Source organism: Pelobates fuscus, chromosome 11 (assembly GCF_036172605.1).
Source record: "Pelobates fuscus isolate aPelFus1 chromosome 11, aPelFus1.pri, whole genome shotgun sequence".
NCBI lineage: Eukaryota > Metazoa > Chordata > Amphibia > Anura > Pelobatidae > Pelobates > Pelobates fuscus.
This window is the reverse complement of record NC_086327.1, coordinates 100558650-100581029: the sequence shown is the minus strand read 5'-3', so window position 1 is coordinate 100581029 and position 22380 is coordinate 100558650. Positions and strand designations below refer to the sequence as shown.

The 22380-nt window shown below is 40.2% G+C and overlaps 1 protein-coding gene across 3 annotated transcripts in view; it reads right to left on the bottom strand.

Moving 5' to 3' along the window:
* PRDM2 (PR/SET domain 2) overlaps positions 1–22380 on the bottom strand; it is a 112468-nt gene that overhangs the window by 5075 nt on the left and 85013 nt on the right. For 2 of the 3 annotated variants that reach the window (XM_063436888.1, XM_063436889.1), the window contains exons 7-8: positions 6409–6513; positions 713–4961 (exon numbers count right to left, since the gene is read on the bottom strand). In XM_063436888.1, coding sequence (XP_063292958.1) covers positions 713–4961; positions 6409–6513 — 4354 coding nt within the window. Of the gene's footprint in view, positions 1–708; positions 4962–6408; positions 6514–22380 lie in introns of those variants that run through there. The other variant, XM_063436890.1, reaches the window with a different exon arrangement.

Genomic DNA, 22380 nt, shown 5'->3' with positions numbered 1-22380 from the left:
GAGAGAGTGGGTGAGAGAGAGGGTGAGAGAGAGAGAGGTGAGAGAGAGGGGGTGTGTGAGGGGTGAGAGAGTGGGTGTGAGTGAGGGGGTGAGTGTGGGGTGAGAGTGTGGGGTGAGTGAGAGGGGTTGTGTGTGGGTGTGTGTGTGGGGGTGAGAGTGAGGGGTGAGAGAGAGGGGTGAGAGAGGGGTGTGAGTGAGAGGGGTGAGAGAGTGTTGTGTGTGAGTGAGAGAGGGGTGAGAGAGAGGGTGTGAGGGTGAGTGAGAGGAGGTGTGAGGTGTGAGTGAGAGGAGGGGTGAGAGAGAGAGGTGATGGTGAGAGGGGTGGGTGAGGGGGTGAGTGAGGAGGGGGAGTGTGAGTGAGGGGTGAGAGAGAGAGGGGTGTGAGAGAGGGGTGAGAGAGTGGGGTGTGAGTGAGGATGAGGGGTTGAGAGAGGGTGAGAGGGGGGGTGAGAGAGTGGGGTGAGAGAGAGGGGTGAGAGAGAGAGGTGTGAGAGAGTGGGGTGAGAGAGGAGAGGGGGGGTGTGAGAGAGGGGGAGTGGAGTGAGAGAGAGGGGGAGTGAGAGAGAGAGAGAGAGAGGGGGAGTGAGAGGAGAGAGAGAGAGGGGGAGTGAGAGAGAGAGGGGGAGTGAGAGAGAGAATATATACACATACACGGAAATTGTGAGTTTTAGTCACAAATATAAATGAGAAATACAAAACTATTGTGTATTACCTTGAATCATGTTTTCCATATGAATCATCTCGTTTATCGTTTAGGTATTCCGTGCTTGAAGTTAGTTGAGAGCTTCTAGTAATTGGGCCACCAATTCTCTCCCTAGATTTGCCTCGGAACTTATCCTTTTTCTTCTTTTTTGTCATGGATTTATTTTGTAACTTGCCTTTTTGCACTCTGACATGGAGTTTCCGAGATGCTTTACCAAAGGACTGTTGCAAGTTACTCAGTGCTATTTTTTTTCTCTTTTTCCCCTCTATGGCAGTATGATTTTTGGTTATTCTCAAGGGGCTAGAGTTCCTTACAATAGAAAGATTCTGCTTTTTTGCTTTAACCTGAGGTGCATTTTTCACACTTTGCTTGTATTTAACCGGTACTGGACTTAACTGAACAGGGGAAGGAGCCAAGCTTCTCGCTCTGGTTTTACCTAAATGAGTCTCTGTGCTTTGCATTTTTATTTCAGTGTCAGCTGTCCTCCGAGTGCTGCTGATCTTGCGTTTCTTAGTAGATGATGGAAAACCAGAATTAGCCTTTTTGGATGACTTTGTATGTTTTTTGGGTGGTGGAGATGCTGGCTTCTTTGGACAACTAAAGGATGCATGCTTGTTCAGACTTCTAATGTAGGTGAACTTCCTGTTACAATATGGACATACGTGAGAATCGAGATCAGAGGGAAGAGACATTTTAAATTCTGATTTTTGCTTGGCAGTTTTGTTCTTCTGCACAATTGCTTTGTGGACAAGTTGTTTTTTCTTTTTCAAGGCATTCAATTTGAGTTTGCCTGAAGACATTTTACCCATTTCAATGGTAAAGTTAAGTTTCTTGGGCTGTCCCAGCCTCCGAAATGAGTTCTTTTCAGGGGATTCAAGAACCACAACTCCATTTTTAGGCTGCACAGTCTGTCTCAAGGGAACTGGATTTTTTTGAGGGGTGTATCTCTTTTTGTCACTTGCAGAAGCACATACCAAAATATGTTTGTGTAACTCTGGCATATTGTCAACTCCTTTTCCACATTTAGTGCAACGTATAGCAGTAGTAAAGGTTTGTGGAATATTGTGAGTTGTGAAGTTTGTTGCAGTTGCCCCAATACCCATGGGATTTTTATTGTGGTATTGGAAAGGAGGTGGTTTAAAGCTGGGGTAGTGCTGATTAAGGCCCATCCGAACATCTGGATCTTTTGTCTTTTCCCCAGAAGCCATAATTTTTATTGTTGTATAAAGTTCTTCTGACGAATCATTTAAATCACCGTCTTCTTCTGGAGATGGAGTCATTGGATCATCCTCTGCTATTTGATTGTGAATTACATTTGCTTTACTGGGATCTGTAAAGTTTTGCGGTCTAAGGGTCCCACTTTCCAATTCATGATGACTGTACTCTTTATCTGCATGTAGATCCTGTTGATGTTGCTGTAAGTTACAAAGAAAAGCAAATTCCTTTTTGCACAAGGAACAAACAAAAATCTTCCCAACTCCATGAAGCAAGGAACGGTGTTCTGAAAGGTTTGACACCTCTTTAAAAAGCTGTACACAAAATTCACATTTGAAGGGAAATTCTTCAGCGTGCACAAAAATATGTTTGGCAAGGTCTTTAATAGAGGTGAATGGCGATTCACAAACATTGCACACAAAGGTTTTATTAAAACTTTCAGCAATAGACTCATTCTTCCTGATATTTGAAGGCTCACTGTGTGTCACTTGTTGCTCAGACTTCTCTTTTTTAACAAATGTTGACGAATCAGGGATAAAAGGGGGTGATACAATAGATGAAACAACAGATAAAGGTGGAGGAGAAGAGCATGACGAAGAAGATGAAGAAGAAGAAGAAGAAGAGGAGGAGCTGCAGGATGAAGAAGAAGAAAGAGTAGGAGGACCAGGAGATTCACAGACTGAATGATCAGTTGCAGGAGAAGGTGGTGGTGAAGGGGATACCGTACGTGAAAGTACTGGAAGCGGAGATTGTGTACTGGCAGAAAATGGTGATGGGCATGATGGAGTGGGAGGAACACTGCATGAAGAATCAGGAAGTGATGAAAGATTAGTTGTGAGAAGAGGAGGAGGTGATGTAGCATCAGTCATACAATGAGTAGATGGAGAAGGTGAAGGAATCTCTGAAGGAGTAAGAACAGGTGGTGACTGACATGCTGGTATAGATGTTCCGTCAAGTGGAGCAGGTGAAGCATCATCAGGAGAGAGAGATACTTCATCACCTGAGCCAACACCAAGTTCTGAAACCATTCTGTTCTCTTCTGTTTTACAGGAAAGGAGAGCACTCTCTGATTGTGGAATGCTTTCCCCCGTATCTCCAATTCCATCATACTCATTTAATAAAACTTTCTTTAACATACATGTCGTTGGTTTCTTCTTTTTGATACCAATACATATATTACTCCCTTTGTACTCCTTCACATCTGTGTCACTCAAGGGCTTTTTAGCAACACGAAGATCCAGAACAGCCTCCCAAGGAACCTGTGATCGGCTACTGCTTTCTGATTTTTGTTTTACACCGCTAGATAAATCCAGTGGCTGTTGGTTGAAAACATTTCCAAACACTACATCTGAAGTCCAATTTCTACACATTTTTGAATCTTCTGAGCACATAGGGCTTGCATCATCTTTCTCCTCTCTGCCAGACAAACTCCAAACAGGTGAACTACCCTGGCTTTCTAACTTTGGTATTTTTGAACAAACACCATCATTCCAAGATGGTTTCACATCCACCTGCTTAACAAACTCTTTAGGAGCTGGGCTGTGTTGTGGAGAATTAGGAGGAGAGATTGTGCGTCTTTTAAATCTGTTAGATCCTGTTGACAGAGAGGACACAGCAGGGATGATTTTAGGAACCTCTGAAAGTAGAGATGGACTGAGAGGGGACTTTCTACTATCTTGCATTTGAAGGAGTTGTTTCAGTTTTGAAGACAGGAATGCACCTTTGTCTTTTTGAAATGGTAAATTATCTCCTACTGAAACACTTAGTGGTATGCTTAAAGAGCAAGAAGGGGTTATTGGCTCAACCTCCACCTCAGTTTTTATCTTTGATAGTAGAGGTGGACTAATCGTTCTTCTCTTTTTTGGTTCAGTTTTTCCACTACAAGTGGAATCGCCAAGTGAATTATCTGATGCAGTTTGCAATGGTCTAATGTTCTGAGAGACTTCAATTTTAATTGGAGTAATTAGACAACCAATACCCAGTGTATCTGAAGAGTTAGCTTCCACTTCAACTACATCACAAGTGCTTGTATTGCTGGGTTGTATTTTACCATCAATATAGTATGTCAGATTCTCTGTTATATTATTGGAAATATCCATTATGTATATGTCATCAGCTTCCCCATCTTCTTCAATTTCTGTATTTGCTACATATATATTTTCAACAGGTGGAGTTTGTTCAGATTTTAGCTGAGGATCTTCAAATAGATTTCCTTTTCTTCTCCCTTTTGGAAGAAGATGGCGCTCATGAACTCTGCGCTGATGCCGACGCATGTTTGTATGAGTTCCGAAAATCTTCTTACAATATTTACAAGGATGCAGTTCCCTAGAGTCTCCATTTTCTTCTGCAAGACCAGACAGTGATGCTTCTCTGTCAGAGTCCGTTAACTTATAGTTAAGCTTAGAACTGTTGTGTTCCTCAGGTGCTTTCAAAGAATCAATAATATGTTTGTGATCTTGACTGAATTCACTGGTTGAAGATAAAATTAAAGACTTTCTTTTTGGACCAGCTTCATGGCGTCGTTCATGTCTCCTGCGATTAATCTGTGTGCCAAATGCCTTCCCACAGTATCTGCATTTGAAAGCATGGTTTACAGTTGAAACATGAATATGCATATGCCGCTCTAGTCCTTGTTTGGTTGTAAATTTGCGTTCACAATGCTGGCATGGGAACATAAAAGATTCCGAAAATTCCCCATTCACTTCCCCCTTTGCTTTAGGGAATTTAGCAGCTGGTTTCTTTTTGGGGGAGCTTTCTGGAGTTTCATCAGATGTACTTTTAAAATCATCTAGTGCTTCTAACTGGTCGTCATCTAGGTTTACAGAGTCGCGTTCTGAACTTTCTTTATTAAAATCATCAACAAATTCCTGCCCAGCAATAGCTGCCTCAGGAGTTTTCTGGTCTTGTAATTTCTGTACTTCTGGAGTGGAGATGGAAATAAGTTCTGGAAGGACGTTCTGGTTCACCATTTGTTGGATTACAGCGGTTTGTTCAAGAGACAGCACTGGTGAACCAAGTGGTTTTGCATCGTCTTCTTTAGCGGCTGTAAAAAGGAAGGAGAGAAATAAGATTTTACTTTTTGTTTGTAAACATGTAAGCAAATCACAATTAGAAATTGCATAATCCTAAATAATGATTTGTTTTTCTTGTACATTACAGATACATGTCTATGATAGACAAATGACTAGATACATTTTAAGAAAAATAAGGGTTCCATTAAAGAAACAGTAAAACCTGCTTTGGTTTACATTCTCTATTCATTTCAATGTACTAAATGGATTCTTTGTTTATGCTGGTATTGGCTTCACAACATTCCAATAAGCAGAGACCCTAGCTTAATAGAAAAAAGACAAAGCTAGGATGCTATATATAGGTTCAATACTTAATGCAACTTATAAAAGAATTACATTTTTGTACTCATCAGGTCCTTCTACCCTGACCAGGGTATTTTGTGAGGGAAAGTGTTCTATCATCACTTATATATAAAAAAAAAAATAATGTAAAAAAACAAACAAACACACAACTTGGTGAAAAGGAAAGTTGGGCAAATAAGTTACATTTACTTAAATGATCACTATAGTGTCAGGAAAATAATCTCGTTTTCCTGGCACTATACTGTCCTTAGGTACCCCCCCCCCCCCCCCCCCACCCTCAGGGGCCCCCCTCCTGCTGGGCTGAAGGGGTTATAGCCACTTACCCTTATACAGCGCAGGGCTCCCTCGGCGCGCGCATTAAAAGCGCCCATAGGAAAGCATTTCTCAACGCTTTCCTATGGACGTTGTGCATGCTCCATGCAATTTTCGCATTGAGCATCGGGGAAGCGCCTCTAGTGGCTGTCAGGAAGATAGCCACTAGAGGCTGGATTAACCCTGCAATGTAAACATAGCAGTTTCTCTGAAACTGCTATGTTTACATCTGAAGGGTTAAAACCTGGGGGGGACCTGGCACCCAGACCACTTCATTGACCTGAAGTGGTCCTTTAAGGTGTAAACTGACAATATATTCTACACAATGGGCAATAATTCATGTTTGATACATACTGAGTAGGAATAGTCTCATTATTATTGTTTTTATATAGCGCCAACAAATTCTGCAGCGCTTTACAGTGGGTAGACCAACAAACATGTAGTTGTAACACCATCACTTACTATACAGCAGTCATTACCAAGATTGCATTTGACTCCAAGGAAAGCCAGTTATTGTTATCGTATATTTTTGCTGCTTTATTTATGGTCCTATATATTTCTATATTAGTTTATGCTTGAATATTTTAATCTCTTGCTTCTCTCAATGCCTTGCTCTCTGCACTCAGAGACATAGGCTTGATAAACTGGCACAGTCTTTATGCAATGACATGGGATGAAATACCAGACAAGGGATCAGAGCCAGACACACCGTGAGACCCTCTTGGGACTATTCCCCACGATTTGCCTTGAAATCATGGGTTGTCAAGAGGTTAATGAATAGTTGCATAATGTGGCCCATCTTACCTTCTGGTGAGTCCTTCATTTCAGTTCCGCTGATTTCTGGTAATGCTTTCTTTTCTTGTTTATTTAGCTCTATTCTCTTTTTATAATTAACAGATTTCCTTCTGCCTGGAGAAACAGAATTGACAACATTTAATATACAATTGACTTTCATATTACATTTAACTAATTTAAAATTAAACGGTTACTGCAAGCACCATCACCACTTATTGATTTGAAGTGGCCATGGTGCTAGGAGCCTGAATGTGTTGCGTTTTATAATGAAACACTTTGCGATTGCGCACACACACACACAGGTAAAATGCACATTTCTCTGTATGTTGCTGTAACAAGCCCAGCACGAGCATTCAGGCCTGAAGCTCTGTATCCAATGCTTCTCATAGAAAACCAATGAATGCGTTTGGCACCATAATCTTGTGCATGATGACACTTGAATATTGAAGGTCTTAAAGGGTTACTCCAAGCTTCACTACAGCTTGCTCTTGCTTACCTAGAGAACTCTGGCTGAGTTCCCCAGTAATATGGCAAACAATTTAGCAACAGTTTACCCTAGTCCCCACCAGGCTCCATGATTCTATGGTGGTCAAGTGACGCGCAGGGGCAGTGGACATTCATTGGCTGAGAGCATCAACCGACAGCGGTCGTCCGCTAATGATTTAAATTCTCTGCAAAGAATGTTGCATAGGATTGATATTAGCCAGTCTGGAACAAGAGCTTTGGGCTGGTTAATGACAATGCCGGAGGAGTTACACCTCTGGCAGCCAAAGGGTTAATCTTTGTATGTGTTAACCCTGCAGCTAAAAACATAGCAGCTTAAAAAAAAAATAAAAAAAAAAAATATTGCACTGAAATGACGCTGGACGTCCTCACTGAGACCAGAGTCAGATAAGACCCCCATAGAACCCTATGGGCGGGTTTGAATACGCGTGCGCCTCTGACTGCGCATTCGGCTCCACTCTGGAGCTGACGTCGGCAGTGGGAGGAGAGGTCACCAGCGCCAAAAAAGCCCGGCGCTGGATTAAGGAAAGTAGCTGAAGGGGTTTTAACCCTTTCAGCTCAGCGGGAGAGGGGGCCCGAGGGAGGGGGGGGGGAACGGACCTATTAACCCCCCTCGGAACCTCCTACTAACGGGTTTGTTTTCCTGGCACTATAGGATCCCTTTATTCTCTGTATGTGCAGCACAGACTCCAAACACCCTGGCACCACTTCAAATCACTGAAGTGATCATGGTGCTTGGATTAAACCTTTAAGTAGTAAGTGCTTCTAGTGGTTGTCAGTCTGACAGCCACTGCATGTATTGCGTTTTTTTTGGTTTTTAGAAATTACAGATTTACACTGTTTGAGAACTGTAACAGCAAAACCACTACATTAGTGTGTACTGGTTTTGAAGCCTAGAGTCTCAAATTAACAAAATGTCAAAAACTCTGAAGATTTCAAACTTATCCCTGGAATTATTATTTATTTATTTATTTTTTTTTAAATGACCCATAGTAATAAACATATAGCCATCTGCCCTGAGACTATGCATAGAGTACACTTAGAGTATCTTTGGGACATTACAGTTTCAAGTTTTACAGCAGATGCATTAGCAATTCTGGTTACCTTAGCAACAGAACAGTCAGTAGACAGTGCAACAAATACAAGGATATTTGTGAATCAAATACTGAAGAACCAAGTTCCCATTTTAAGGCAGACCATTGCAATAGCTCTAATTTAGGGGAATGGGGATGTGCAATGACATAAAACAAGTATTTCTCTTTAATGATAGGAATACAAATAATGAGCTGCGCTTCACAACAAGACCGAACATGCTCCTTCAATTCTGTATAGTTTACCAGATGAGTGTATTAAAATAAAAAAAAATGTACATAGTGCATTCCTTTAATAAAGATACTCAGAAATGAAAACAGAAATCCTCAAGATCACAGTGGCTAAAAATGTAAATAATCTAGAAAGGTGGCTCATAGGTTACAACTCCCACGTCTCTGATGCTTGTACAAACCTCATGATCAGAGGCTCAATTCCCAGAAGGCTGAACAAAGGCCTTTGGGCTTCCATTGAGTTGAGCAACAATTACATTTGTGAATTTGGTTTCTCCCGAACCATAATTTGTCTGAATTTATGGGTGATCCTTAATTTAATGTAACCTTACTGAAACTTGAATTCAAATGGATTTAGAGGTTCAGAAGCCTATCACCACATGGATTGAATGTGGAGTTTAATAATATTCAGAATTAATTTTTGGGACAACTTTATTCAAGGCACTGTACATATTAGCCATTTCTAGTCTATACTGGAACAATCACATTACAGTTGGGATTGCTGCAAGATTAGCTTGTCTTCATCCACCAGCTGATATCTAGCTGCTCTGTTTCACCAGGCAGTCCCACAGTTGTGTAGTTTCATTCATACAGTTGACACATTATTTGAAGAAATGGTTACATCATTTTGCTTCACAGCAATTCCCAAGGCTAGCTATAATGTGTTTGTAGACCCCATAACATTGTTTAAAAGCATTAGGGCTTTGCTCGAGCAAGACAGACATGTTCATTTTATTTATGGCTGGTCCTTTCAGTAGTTACAGTCAGTTTAGCACAGTTGCTAGTCAGCATAAAGAAATTATTTACTATGTTCACACGCTTAATGGGGCACTCCAAGTCCCGAAAATCTAGGGCAGTGATAGACAATCTTCGGCATTACAGATGTTGTGGACTACATTTCCCATAATGCTCTTATCGCCTTACAGCTTGAGATGTAGCCCATAGGTTTTGGAGTGCCAAAGGTTGCCTACCCCTGATCTACATTGTGATAGGTTATTTTTTCGGTGTTCTTGAGAACACCAATCACACTCCAGCTGCACAAAGTAATTTCAGTGGACTGAGCAATGCATGCAAGACTGCATCAGCAGCACTTTGCACCTATGCAGCCCCGAGTGGAGCAAGGCACGGCAAATTCCAATCAACACCTTTTCTGGATGACACACAGTCGTTCATCACTGTTCCCTTGTGGTCAGCCTATTGCCATTCCCCATCCATGCCACCTAATATTAGCAGTGTTTAAAAGTATGTAAGTCAGGGCTCGACAAATCCCAGAAGCCAGGTCGCCGTGGTAACTAGGAATTTTGTCCATGTGCCTGGGTACTTGTCAGCCTTTGTCGTTCCCTCCGAGGCGGCCGGCTGAGGGAGAATGGAGGCTAGCTGCAAGGGAGCTGTAATCTTCTAACTCTTCTTCCTCTGCAGCCACACCGGACCCCAGGGAAAGGATCAACTCCAGCTCTCCCAAAAGGTAAGGACTTCCATTAAAATAAATCGGCCCCGGTGATCGGCCCCCTCATAGAAATGTGCTTTTACTAACCTTTGTTTCCCCAATGCTGTGCCGGTCTCGCCGCGGCTGACCCTGCCACCATGGCGGAGATAATCAGTTGTGATGATTTCAACCAATTCAATGCCTTCCCATAGGAAAGCATTTAAGCATTGAGAGGTTTTTGCGCATGCGTGGCAAAAAACACTGCTCTGTGCCAATCTGCATCTCATAGAGAGACATTAATTCATTGTATCTCTATGAACTAGGCAGCACTGTTAACACTGTTTACATTGAAAAGCCTGCAGGGTCAGGCTATAGACACCAGTACCACTACATTAAGCTGTGTCCTGTTAAGTATTTTGCATTTTTTTTTTGAAAATAAAGGTTTAAAAAAAAAAAAAAATTTAAAAAAATAAATAAAACTTGCTCCTAACTTTTTTAGCAGGCTCCTAGATTCAAAGCAAATTTGTCAAGACCTGATGTAAGTAACAAAACCACACATCTCTCACTGTAGTGATTATACGTTCTTCAGTATCCTGGTGCATGAATTCAACAGAGATGGTCACTATATCCATGAAAACGCAAATCAATTTACATCAGCACCTCATCTAAGCAATTTACCATTTAAACATATAGCTTTTAACACTTAGAGCACACTAAATGCCTGACTTTTCCAACCAAGTTATATTGAGCCTGCCTGACTAAAATTGGGGAAAATAAAAATAGTTTTGAGAACTAAAAGGCTTTCTTTAAAAGGGATTCTCCAGTGCCAGGAAAAAAAACCCGTTTAAACCCCTTCAGCTACTTACCTGAATCTAGCACCAATGACGCTGGGTCAGGCTATGAGCTGAAGTGGTTTGGGTGCCTGGAGTGTCCCTTTAAGTTATGACACAAAGCATCATCAACCAGCAATTAATGGATGCTGGTAGCTGCATTATGGAAACAACTGAAGCGCCTAAAGTTATCCAACCCTGTGCTAGAAAGACTCCTCAGGGTAGCATTAATAGATACAGAGATGGCCAATGTAAAAACTAAATTCAAAGGACGCAAGCAGCAGTAATAGCTTAATGTAGTGGTTCTGGTGTCCATAGTCTGTCCCTGCAAGCTTAGTATTGCAAACGTTTTCTTTTAAGAGAAAAGGCAGTGTTTACATTGTGGCTTATTAACACCTCTAATTGCTATCAAACAGCCACTATAGCAGGGTCAGGCAACATTTAGTGCTCCAGATGTTGTGGACTGCATCTCCCCTGATGCTTTGTCAGCACTGTGGAAGATGAAGTCCATAACATCTGGAGTGCCAAAGGTTGCCTATACCCCGCACTAGAGGGACTTCCGGGATTAGGTCCTACAATCTTTTCTGGACCTACGTTCAGCATCTCCACTCTGTACATGATGGAGATGCTGAATACTCTCCACAAAGATGTACTGAATTGGCACAAGACTGCATTTTGTTGAGCATGTGTAATAGCTTCCTAATGCTTCCCTAACCGAAAACATACCCCCCTTTTCCATCCCAATCTTTCATTAGTTTGCTACAATATAACCCCCCCCCTCCATGTCCGCACACTGACGCAACACAGAGATACAACCAGATGTCTGCACACTGATGCTCCACCGAAATACAATCATTGATTCCCACACTGATACGCTACAGAAATACACACACACAGACTGACATTTCATAGACATATCTCCAGCATGAGGGCACACTGAGACAGGGTAATGAGACTATGGATGATGAGCAGGGTGGTCATCAGTTAGTGATAGCCAGTCCTGCCGGGTCGAGCAGTAGGATTCTGAGTGTGTATAACAGTATGGAGTATTTAAAATATATCCCAACTTATTCAAAAAGGGTTACTCACTAAAGTGTGAATTCACTTTGAGCATTTATTTAAAGGATGTTGTAAGTAGATGCTGAGGTAACCTTATTTTCCCTCTTTTATTTTAACCAGATTAATAGGAAGAAAAAAAAAATTAACAGCTTATCAAAATAATAATTGTTAGTTGCGGCCCTAATTCTACCTACACGAAAAGCTCAAAAGAGACAGAACTAACTTAAATATCTTGAAAAATACGACTAGAAGAGATGAAGATTAAAATAAATTAAAAACGCTAACAAACAGCTGCTCAAAGTAAATGAGCTAAAACACAGTAAATGTCTCTACCCTGCAGGGATTTTGATTCAAAGAATTCCTGCAAAACTGGAAATACCACCAAGAACTTCACCTGCCTCTAGTATTGCACACACACACACACACGTAATATTTGACTCATCAAAACCTGTACAATGCTTGGGAGACCTTAAACGGAAATTTGAGTACTTTGAAATCTTGCTGTATTGTAAGTTGCCTTAAAATACAGTACGATGAAAAAAAAAAAAAAAAATAAGAAGGGGGGGAAAAAAACCCCCCCAAAGGAATAGAAGTAACCCTGACAAGAGGAACTTTAGGGCCTGGTTACCTTCTAGTAATCTAGTAGAATACATTTAAAAGGGATCCTGTGAACACCATGACCACTTCAGTGACCACTTCAGTGACCTGAAGTGGTCATAGTGCTTGAAGATGATATGTGCAGTGTTTCAGTTAAAACACATTTATTTAGTGTTGCTGCTAGTAGTGTAACTCCACCTCTGAATAAGAGTTCTGGGCTGCTAATGGCAATTGTGTACATATAACGTGACAGACGACCAACATTAACATCAGCATAGTCCCTCTTTTAATCTGCCCCAAGTCCTCTCACCCGCCTGGTGTCAGTACACGCCTTGCCCACTAAATAAAATTGGAGTGACGCCATAGGTGTTTTGGCTGCAGGATGAGCTTGGTCCTCAGAATGGGGACACAGGCATGCTTAAGTTTATTTTTAAGCTGGGGAGGGGGAACGGTTCTATTTAATAGATCTACTGGGCCAACACATCATATTCTCCAATAGAAAACCATAAACCATGTGGTTTTGTTATCTAGCTAACTGTACAATTTCTTGTTCATGCCAAAATCATTTACCAACTGAACATTGCATTTTACATCAACCACTGATACAAGGTGTGAAATGACACTACACATTTGTCACTAAATGATATATTTTGACATATCACCTAATGCACTATACATGTTTTAGAAGAAATTAAACAGTCAAGGCACCTGAACAGCTTTACAGTTGAACCATAGTGCCTCTTTAGCGAGGTGCACATGCTGCAAATGCTTCACAGGCATAATGTGATCATGAGGGGTTATAGTGATCACGTGCACATTGGCCCACAGGATAACATTACATTTCAGTGATTGGTTAAGAACATCATAACCACTTCCTGGTTTGTATAAGAGAAGGCAAATCTGTATGATAGATTTAAGAGAGTCACTCATCCTCATAAAAGCGTCACAAGCTTTACTAAGTGATGAATAAGGAATCGTCACTTTTGGGAGTTTCACTTTAAATTATTTGATTACAAACAACATTTTATGGGTTGTTTTTTTAGAATTATGTGGTTTTCTCACTTTAGACCACAGGCCTGCAAATTATATTCCCAAAAAGACTTCACATGGCTTTTTATCATTCTGGTGTCTGTAGGAAACAAAACACACACACACAAAAAAAAAAACCTAACAGCAAAAGTTAAACTGGGGTTGAGTATTATAACATCTATTAATTACCTGTGATTCTATGAAATTAGTGGGGCATGAACTTTTAAGATCCTTAAAAAGTAAAATGCACATTTGTGGAATAGATATTCTTATTGTATGATATATATTTTTTGTTGCATCTTCTGTTAAATAACGCATTTAAAAGTCAACATTGCCCTTTTAATTAACGGCTATGTGTATTTGAGTTTGTAGCAAATACTTTACTTGTTCATTCATTATGAGCCTGTTTTGCAAAATAAGAGAACTGGGTGTTTCAGGCTTTGTAATGTAATTAACGGTCCTTGTACTCTGTGCATTTACTAACCATTTGTCAACGTCACATACGTAATAATGATCAGTTCATAATTCCATCTATAAACCATGCTAGCAAAACACATAGCAAACACATGGATTTGCAGATAATATAATAACAAAAACACCCAGGGGACTTGCATGGAAATTCTGGGAGTATATTCACATCATTCTTCCTCTACTATATGCTGTGATAGCAGAGGGAATGCTGGAGAGAGCACAGGCATGCAGAAAGGTTTGTTGTGTAAGTCAGCCTTACTAATGGTTGAGGAGTACTTTTCACATCTTTAAATTTATCTTCCAACCATCTGTATAACATGATATTGATTAAAAGGGATTATGACACGCGCAACATGACGAAATGCACTAAAGACCTGTTTGACGGCTTCCCTACAAAAGTTCCACTTTTTGGTGGCACTGACAAAAAATAAAGATACTTAATGGTATTAACCTGTGTAGCAAATATCCCTTGCCCTATAAACAAGCACTAAAAATTAGTATATCATAGCAACAATTAATTATTAGTTCAATTATATAGATAAGTATCCACACTTCGAAATGCCTCTAGGCAACATAGAGGCAATACAATGAAATTTTCAGTTCAGATGTCCACATTTATGAAATTGTTACTTTACTGAATATTTTTTAAGCAAATGCACACGTGCTCAGATGTGTTTATTTTGCTATAAGACAACATTGGAGCTAAAAACAGGAAGTCATAATAAAAATCAGATAACAATTTGTTGTAAATACGTCACCTCCAAAGTTACTGAACTCTGCAATGCTTTTGCAGAAACAAAGCCATAAATGACGAAGCTCTCCTCTTTACTCTAGTTTTAAACCAAGAGGAAGCAGACTCGGGTCACAGGCAAATTCAAAAGAAGAGCAAACATAAACAAGACACAACTAAACACAACTAAAGTACTGCATTTTACTATACGAAACTACATTATAGTATCAAAAGGGAAACCATCATTGTGCTCAATCCATGCAAACGGCAGAGGGGTATGTTCCCTATTTAAAAGTACTGTAACTCAATTCATTGCAGTTTTGATCCAAACATAAGCAAGACAACAAAAAGGTGTATGTCCTCCCCCCCCCTTTTTTTTTGGGGGGGGGGGGGGGGTGGGGAGAATTTGCTAACTAATAATAATGTACAAAAGGTATTACAGTGGAGCATTTAAAGAGACACTATAGTCACCAGAGCAGCTTTAGCTTAATTAATCAGTTTTAGTGTATAGTCTCACTGCTCGATTCTCAGCTTTGCTTATTAGGAGTTCAAATCACTTTTGTTTCGTTTTATGCAGCCCTAGCCACACCTTCCCTGGCTGTGACGGACATACCCTAAATCAAAACAAAATGGTTTCATTTTCAATCAGATGTAGCTTACTTTAAAAGTTTTTATCTGCTGCTCTGTAAATTGAACTTTAATTACATATAGGAGGCTTCTGAAAGATCTAGCAAGTTATTAAAAGAACGGGGGATAAGATTAGGGATGTATAAACAACGTGATTTAAGTCTTAAATGGCAGAGAATTCATATTCAACAATATTAACAGACACATGCACATTTTACGGAATGGCTATTCTGACAATTATTTTATAAGCTCCGTGCTGTAATCACTGGTCCACAGAATAACAGTAATGTTGACACCTTTTGCTGGCCGTGTAGCCAGAACTGCTAATGTGTAGTTGACTTGAGTCAAACATGTGACTGACAAATTAATTCATCTTGCAGTTTCAAGGAGGAGAGAAAGGATGATGTATGGATATGTCCAGTGGCAAGCACACGTCCACAGAAGATCATAAGTCATGTCATACGTCATCAACTCAACAGTAAAGATGGTGGTAAACGGGGATGGAGACACAGAGCACACACACAAACAAAATTATTTTTAAAAATCCTCAAGCATAGTTTACAACATCTGGAGTGCCAAAGGATGTCTACCCCTGATCTAAAGAAAAATGAGGGCGAATAAAAGCCGACAACACTATCTTAGATCACTGATAAAATTACCAAATGCAAAATGCGAGAGGTAAATTACATACTACTACTTTTTTTATAAATAATACACACATATTATCTTACAAAAGTGAGTACACCCCTCACATTTTTGTAAATATTTTATTAGCTCTTTTCATGTTGCAACACTGAAGAAATTACTCTGCTACAATGTAAAGTAGTAAGTGTACAGCCTGTATAACAGTGTAAATTTTCTTTCCCCTCAAAATTACAATACACAGCCATTAATGTCTAAACTGTTGGCAACAAAAGTAAGTACACCCCTAAGTGGAAATGTCCAAATTGGGCCCAAGTTGGCATTCATGGTTCCCGTCATGAACTGTAGCTATCCAGTGCCGGCAGCATTCATGCAGGCCCAGTCCATGACACTCCCACCACCATGATTGACTGTAGGCAAGACACGTCTTTGTAATCCTCATCTGGTTGCCGCCACACACTCTTGACACCATCTGAACCAAATAAGTTTATCTTGGTCTCATCGGACCACAGGACATGGTTCCAGTAATCCACGTCATTAGTCTACTTTTCTTCAGCAAACTGTTTGCAGACTTTCTTGTGCATCATCTTTAGAAGAGGCTTCCTTCTGGGACAACAGCCATGCAGACCAATTTGATGCAGTGTGCAGCATATGGTCTGAGCACCGACAGGCTGATCCCCCACCCCTTCAACCTCTGCAGCAATGCTGGCAGCACGCATACGTCTATTTCCCAAAGACAACCTCTGGATATGACGCTGAGCACGTGCAATCTTCTTTGGTCGACTATGGACTGTTCTGAGTGGAACCTGTCCTGTGAAACCGCTGCATGGTCTTGCCCACCGTGCTGCAGCTCAGTTTCATGGTCTTGGCAGTCTTCTTATAGCCTAGGCCATCTTTATGTTGAGCTACAATTCTTTTTTTCAGAACCTTAGAGAGTTCTTTGCCCTGAGGTGCCATGTTAAACTTCCAGTGACCAGTATGAGAGCGATAACACCAAACATTCACACATGAGACCTTGTAACACTAACGAGTCACATAACACCGGGGAGGTAAAATGGCTTATTGGGTCCAATTTTGCTCTGGTGAACTCCATGAGGGTTAAGGCAGTGCTTGAAAATAATGGTGGCCACACAAAATATTGACACTTTGGGGTGTACTTACTTTTGTTGCCAACAGTTTAGACATTAATGGCTGTGTGTTGAGTTATTTTGAGTGGACGGCAAATTTACACTGTTATACAGGCTGTACACTTACTACTTTACATTGTAGCAGAGTGTAATTTCTTCAGTGTTGTCACATGAAAAAATATAATAAAATATTTACAAAAATGTGAGGGGTGTACTCACTTTTGTGAGATACTGTACACACGCACGCACATTGCAGTGGCAATTTTGCTGTCTGAAACGGTGTCAGTGTTTTGCACCTTATAATTTGAGACCTTTAACAACCAAAATTAGATTTAAATCTTAGATATAACATTCTTTGTATATTAGGGCAAACTTTATTTTTACTTTTCTTTAGCTTTTAACTGTGGTACTAGTGCTGCTGCAGTACAATTTAGAATGAATTAACTAGTAGCAATTACAATGTCTTACCCCATTTTAAAGATAGGCTACACATTTTTCTGTGTATATAGATCAGGGGAGCCCAAAAGGTAGATCCCCAGATATTGTAGAACTACAATTCCCATTATGCTTTGCATGCCTTGAGAATGCTTCAGAATGACAAAGCATTATGGAAGCTGTAGTTCTAGAATATATGGGGATCTACTTTATGGGCACCACTGATCTAGATATAGGTGGGTGGTGGGTGGTGGGGTTGAGTCTAGGCACTGAAAATGTTTTTACTTTTTTTATGCTCAAGATTGATTAACTCAGCCACAGAGGCAGAGTCAGCCACAGCGAGGGAGAAAAGCAGAGTAAAATAATCTTTAATCTCAACAGAAAGGGGAACCAGGGACTTAGCACTATAGTGTCAGGAATACATGTGTGCAGAGGTCCTTAGTGCTTGGTGTCTGTATGTGCACTATTTCGCTATGAAAATGCGAAACGCTATGCACATATAGAGAGTTTGACCCCTCCAACTCCTGCAAAATCATTGGCTAATTTCAGTTCTCTGCATTTTTGGCATCTACTGTCAGCAAGCAGAGGCTTTTGGTAGCAGACCGCAAATTGTGGAGCACCCTCCCTGACATCCGTGTGACAATCAGGCTGAGGCTTTACTTAAGCGCTGGAATGAAGGCAAATTTTAGCTTTTTATTTTAAATTTAAATAAAAGGTGGGACCCAGATACGAAGTGTTACTTTGACAAAAAAAAAAAAAAAAACATCTGGGAGGGCCGAAGGTTCCCCATCCCTGCTTTAAGGGTTTAAAGAATTACATTTTTTTTTTTTTTTACAGAAAAATACCACAATTGTCCGTCCACCCATTCTACAGTGCTGCGGAATTTGTTGGCACTTAACATATAAGAGCTGTCTTTTAGGCAAGCTTCCATAACAATTTCCAAGGTTATTTACCCACAATCCATCAGTAAAATGGCTTCTACACCTAGGCCCATTATACTCACAAACAAATAATTGTATTATTGTGTATATTTTATATTCTCTGTGACAAGCACTCATGTCTGCTTTGAGTCACACTACAAGGCAAGTCATATTGTTAGGGATATTGAAATTGGTACACATATATTTAAAATAAATTAATAAACCTACAACCACGCTGAAGTACTTAACTGGAGAGTCCTTTTAACCCCTCAAGGACCAAACTTCTGGAATAAAAAGGAATCATGACATGTCACACATGTCATGTGTCCTTAAGGGGTTAAAAGTTTACCTTGGTGCACAAATGTTTACTATGCGAGAAATATTCTCCTGAGTTACCTGGGGGACATTTTTGTGAGGAGAGTGGAATATTTGAGGAAACTTGTCTTTCATTTGTTACCAAGTGCAGAATTAAAACGAATATCCATGGTTGATTGTTTGAGATAAACATTTTTTTTTCTCCCTTCCTGGAAAGCCAACCCTCTTCTTTAAGTTTTATTCTTTATTCATTTTGACATTTGGCAGACATTAAGCACTCAAACTAGAAATGCCTCAACCTATTTATTACAAATATGTCTTACGCACACAGCAATGTGTATGAGAGAGAAATAGAGCTAACACAAAATTAAATTAGTTCATCTATCCATTGTGATACAAAAATTGCTAGTAAATGTATACATTTGGCTAGGAATGAACCAGTGTGTGTGTCTTGCCCTGCGTGGGGAGGTGTTTTCAAGGATTTTCAAATGGGTCAGGAAACAAAATGGCTGGGGGGTTAGGTCAGTTTAAGACCTGCAGATCCAATACGGTGTCACTAAATATCAGTTTTTCAAAAAACAATTATATACTAAACGATATACAATTTATCTTTAATGTAAATAATGTTCATAGCTTAAGGAGAGGTTATCTGTCGAAGTGAACCTATCATGACAGGTTCCCCTTAAAAAGTTCAACATTTTCTAAAAAGTTTTGTTTTTTTTTTTGTTTTTTTTTAATTATTGTTTTTAATTGTTCTCACTAAATGTCTTAACTACTGTTGTTACTTAAGACGTTGAACCATTACCGAACAGTTTAAGCAGATAGTCTGCAACATGGTGCTCAACGGATCCACCACTCCACATTTTATGCAGGTCTGAGGCACCAATAAGGAAGTTTGGTTTCGGTAGAAGAAATAATATGGAAGAAAAATAAAGCACAACAAAGTTCACAGACCCCCTTTAACGTTACAACCTTCAGCAGCAGATTGGCAATCATTTCTAAACTCTAGCTTGTAAGTAGATTAGAAACTTTAGTTATGGACATGTCACTTTAATGTTAATTCAACTAAATGGAAGCATTGGTCACTGTATAGCTTCTTTCAATAGGCTGCAAACATTGTGCAGACCTTACAGATTCTGTGGACACATGTGCAACACATTGCTCCAACTCAACATCAAGAAAATAAGGGCAAGCAGTAATGTTTGTAATGTTTCCTTTTTCCATTGTATGTAAATATAAAAAAAGATTCCCTGTTCCTTTAACCACCATTTTTGTGTGCTTTATTCTACTGCATACAGGTGGTTTCAAGAGTATGTGTTTGCATGTTTAAACACACTTATAGACATCACATATTAAAAATAATAAATCATTAAAAAAATTAAGAAAAATAAAAGAAAAACTTGAATGAAGTGACTTCATTCATGATGCGCTCTCACACAAAGAGGTGGGTTCAGGTTCTCTTAAAAGTGAGAGCCAGTTTAAACTTGTAATAGCGCTGGTAAGCTTATTTCTATAAGCAGTGCTTTATGAGCACAGTTCAAGAGGCTGGGAGTTCTACAGCAATAGTCTCCTTTATGTACAAAATGAGTAGCAATTCCCAGAAAGTAATGACCTCACATGCAGCAGGATTTGCAGTAAACCAAATTATTTTATTTATTAAGCAAAACCAATTATGTACCTATGATTATCAACTGCAACCAAAATGTAGGTGCCACTTTCAGGTATCAGGACATGTTCTATTTATACTCTCATGGTCCTTTAAAGAAGACTATGTGCAACCAGTTTTCAAAGACAGTTAAGGGGACACTATAGTCAACAAAACAACTTTAGCTTAATGAAGCAGTTTTGGTGTGTAGATCATGCCCCTGCAGTCTCACTGTTTAAGTCTCTGCCATTTATGAGTTAGATCCCTTTGTTTATGTAGCCTAGTCAAACCTTCCTGCATGTGACTTACACAGCTTTCCTAAACACTTCCTGTAAAGGGTCTAATGTTAACACTTCCTTTTTTGCAAATTCTGTTTAATTCAGAATTTCTTATCTCCTGCTCTATTAATAGCCAACAAGACCCTTCAGGGGCCTCATGTATGTAGTTAAAGCTTAATTTAGGGAGCAGGAGATGTTAACATTAAAAGTAACATCTGATTTAAAGTGAAACCATTTAGTTTTCATGCAGGCCGTGTCAGTCACAGCCAGGGGAGGTGTGGCTAGGGCTGCATAAAAAGAAACAAAAGTGATTTATCTCCTAAATGACAGAATTGAGCAGTGAAACTTCAGGGGCATGATCTATACACTAAACCTGCTTCATTAAGCTAAAATTGTTTTGGAGACTATAGTGTCTCTTTAAAAGGCGCTCTACAGGAAGAACATCTAAAAAAAAAAAAAATCATTGCACACCTTTATGTCGTTTGCCAAAAGTGCTATGATTGAAGATACTGGGTCACTTCTGAATGTCTCACATGTTTCCCACAGGCATGCAATCATAGGGACAGCTGGATCCAGAGACATCAGCCCCAATACATACAATAGAAGCCAAAGAAATCTTACTTGCGCAGTATCCCAAATCGCTATGCACATTTAAATACCTGAAGATTTTTAGTATCACTCCAATGGCCATTTAGGTTTAAACTCACCTGTCACGTCAAGGCAAAACTACACAAACAATTCACCTTGCTTCTGTCTGCTTAAGGTTAAAAAAAAAAAAAACTCTAATAAGGCAGAAAGGGGTATTTTTCTAAACCCAAACACACTTATTAACCCTTAAAGACCACTGTAGGCATTTTGTCTGCTGAATTTCATTAAAATGATTATAGTGTCCGGCGTTCCCTGGTTGACATTTCATTCAGCATTAAATGGTTATTAAAGGACCACTATAGGCACCCAGACCACTTCAGTTCAATTAAGTGGCCTGGGTGCCAGGTCCATCTAGGATTAACCCTGCCTGCTGTAAACATAGCAGTTTCAGAGAAACTGCTATGTTTACATATGGGTTAATCCAGCCTCTAGTGGATGCCTCATTGACAGCCGCTAGAGGCGCTTCCACGCTTCTCACTGTGATTTTAACAGTGAGAAGACGCCAGCGTCCATAGGAAAGCATTTAGAATGCTTTCCTATGGACTGGCTGAATGCGCGCGCGGCTCTTGCCGCACATGCGCATTCAGGCGATGACATCAGAAGAGGGAGGAGAGTCCCCAGCGCCGAGGAAGCCCGGCGCAGGAGAAATGTAAGAATTTAACTCCTTCCTCCCCCTAGAGCCCAGCAGGAGGGGGGCCCTGAGGGTGAGGGGGACCCAAGGACCCTATAGAGCCAGGAAAACTAGTATGTTTTCCTGACACTATAGTGGTTCTTTAATGTTTTTATGCTAAATGGGAGTCAACAGCAGACCCTCCCCTCTGTGCTGCTTTGGCTATGAGGTAGTATTAGCCTGTGCAGCAATGAGAGGGTCAGCTGACTGCTTTTAGCCTATCAGAGCTCCAACTGCCTATATAAATGGGTTTGACAAGTGGGTTTGCCTTAGTCACACTTCCAGAAGGGCCAGACTGTGGGTGGCCAGAGACACTTATTTAGTGTTAAACCGCTCCACAGCACAGCAGTGTGTGTTTGTGTAGTGTGCGTATAGTGTGTGTAAAGTGAATGCAGTGTGTTTGTGTAGTGTGTGTATAGTGAATGCAGTGTGTTTGTGTAGTGTGTGTATAGTGAATGCAGTGTGTTTGTGTAGTGTGTGTATAGTGAATGCAGTGTGTTTGTGTAGTGTGTATATAATGCAGTGTGTGTGTCTTTCTGTAGGTATGTAATTTGGGGGGGGATGAGGGAGGCATTTTTTGTTTTACTTTTTTTTAGTCCCCCCTCTCTGCTTGTTACCTGGCATGGGAGGGAGGAAGGGATGGGGGGATATGGCATTCCCTGATGGTCCGGTGGCATGGACTGTGCAGTGGGGGCCCAGCAAGCTC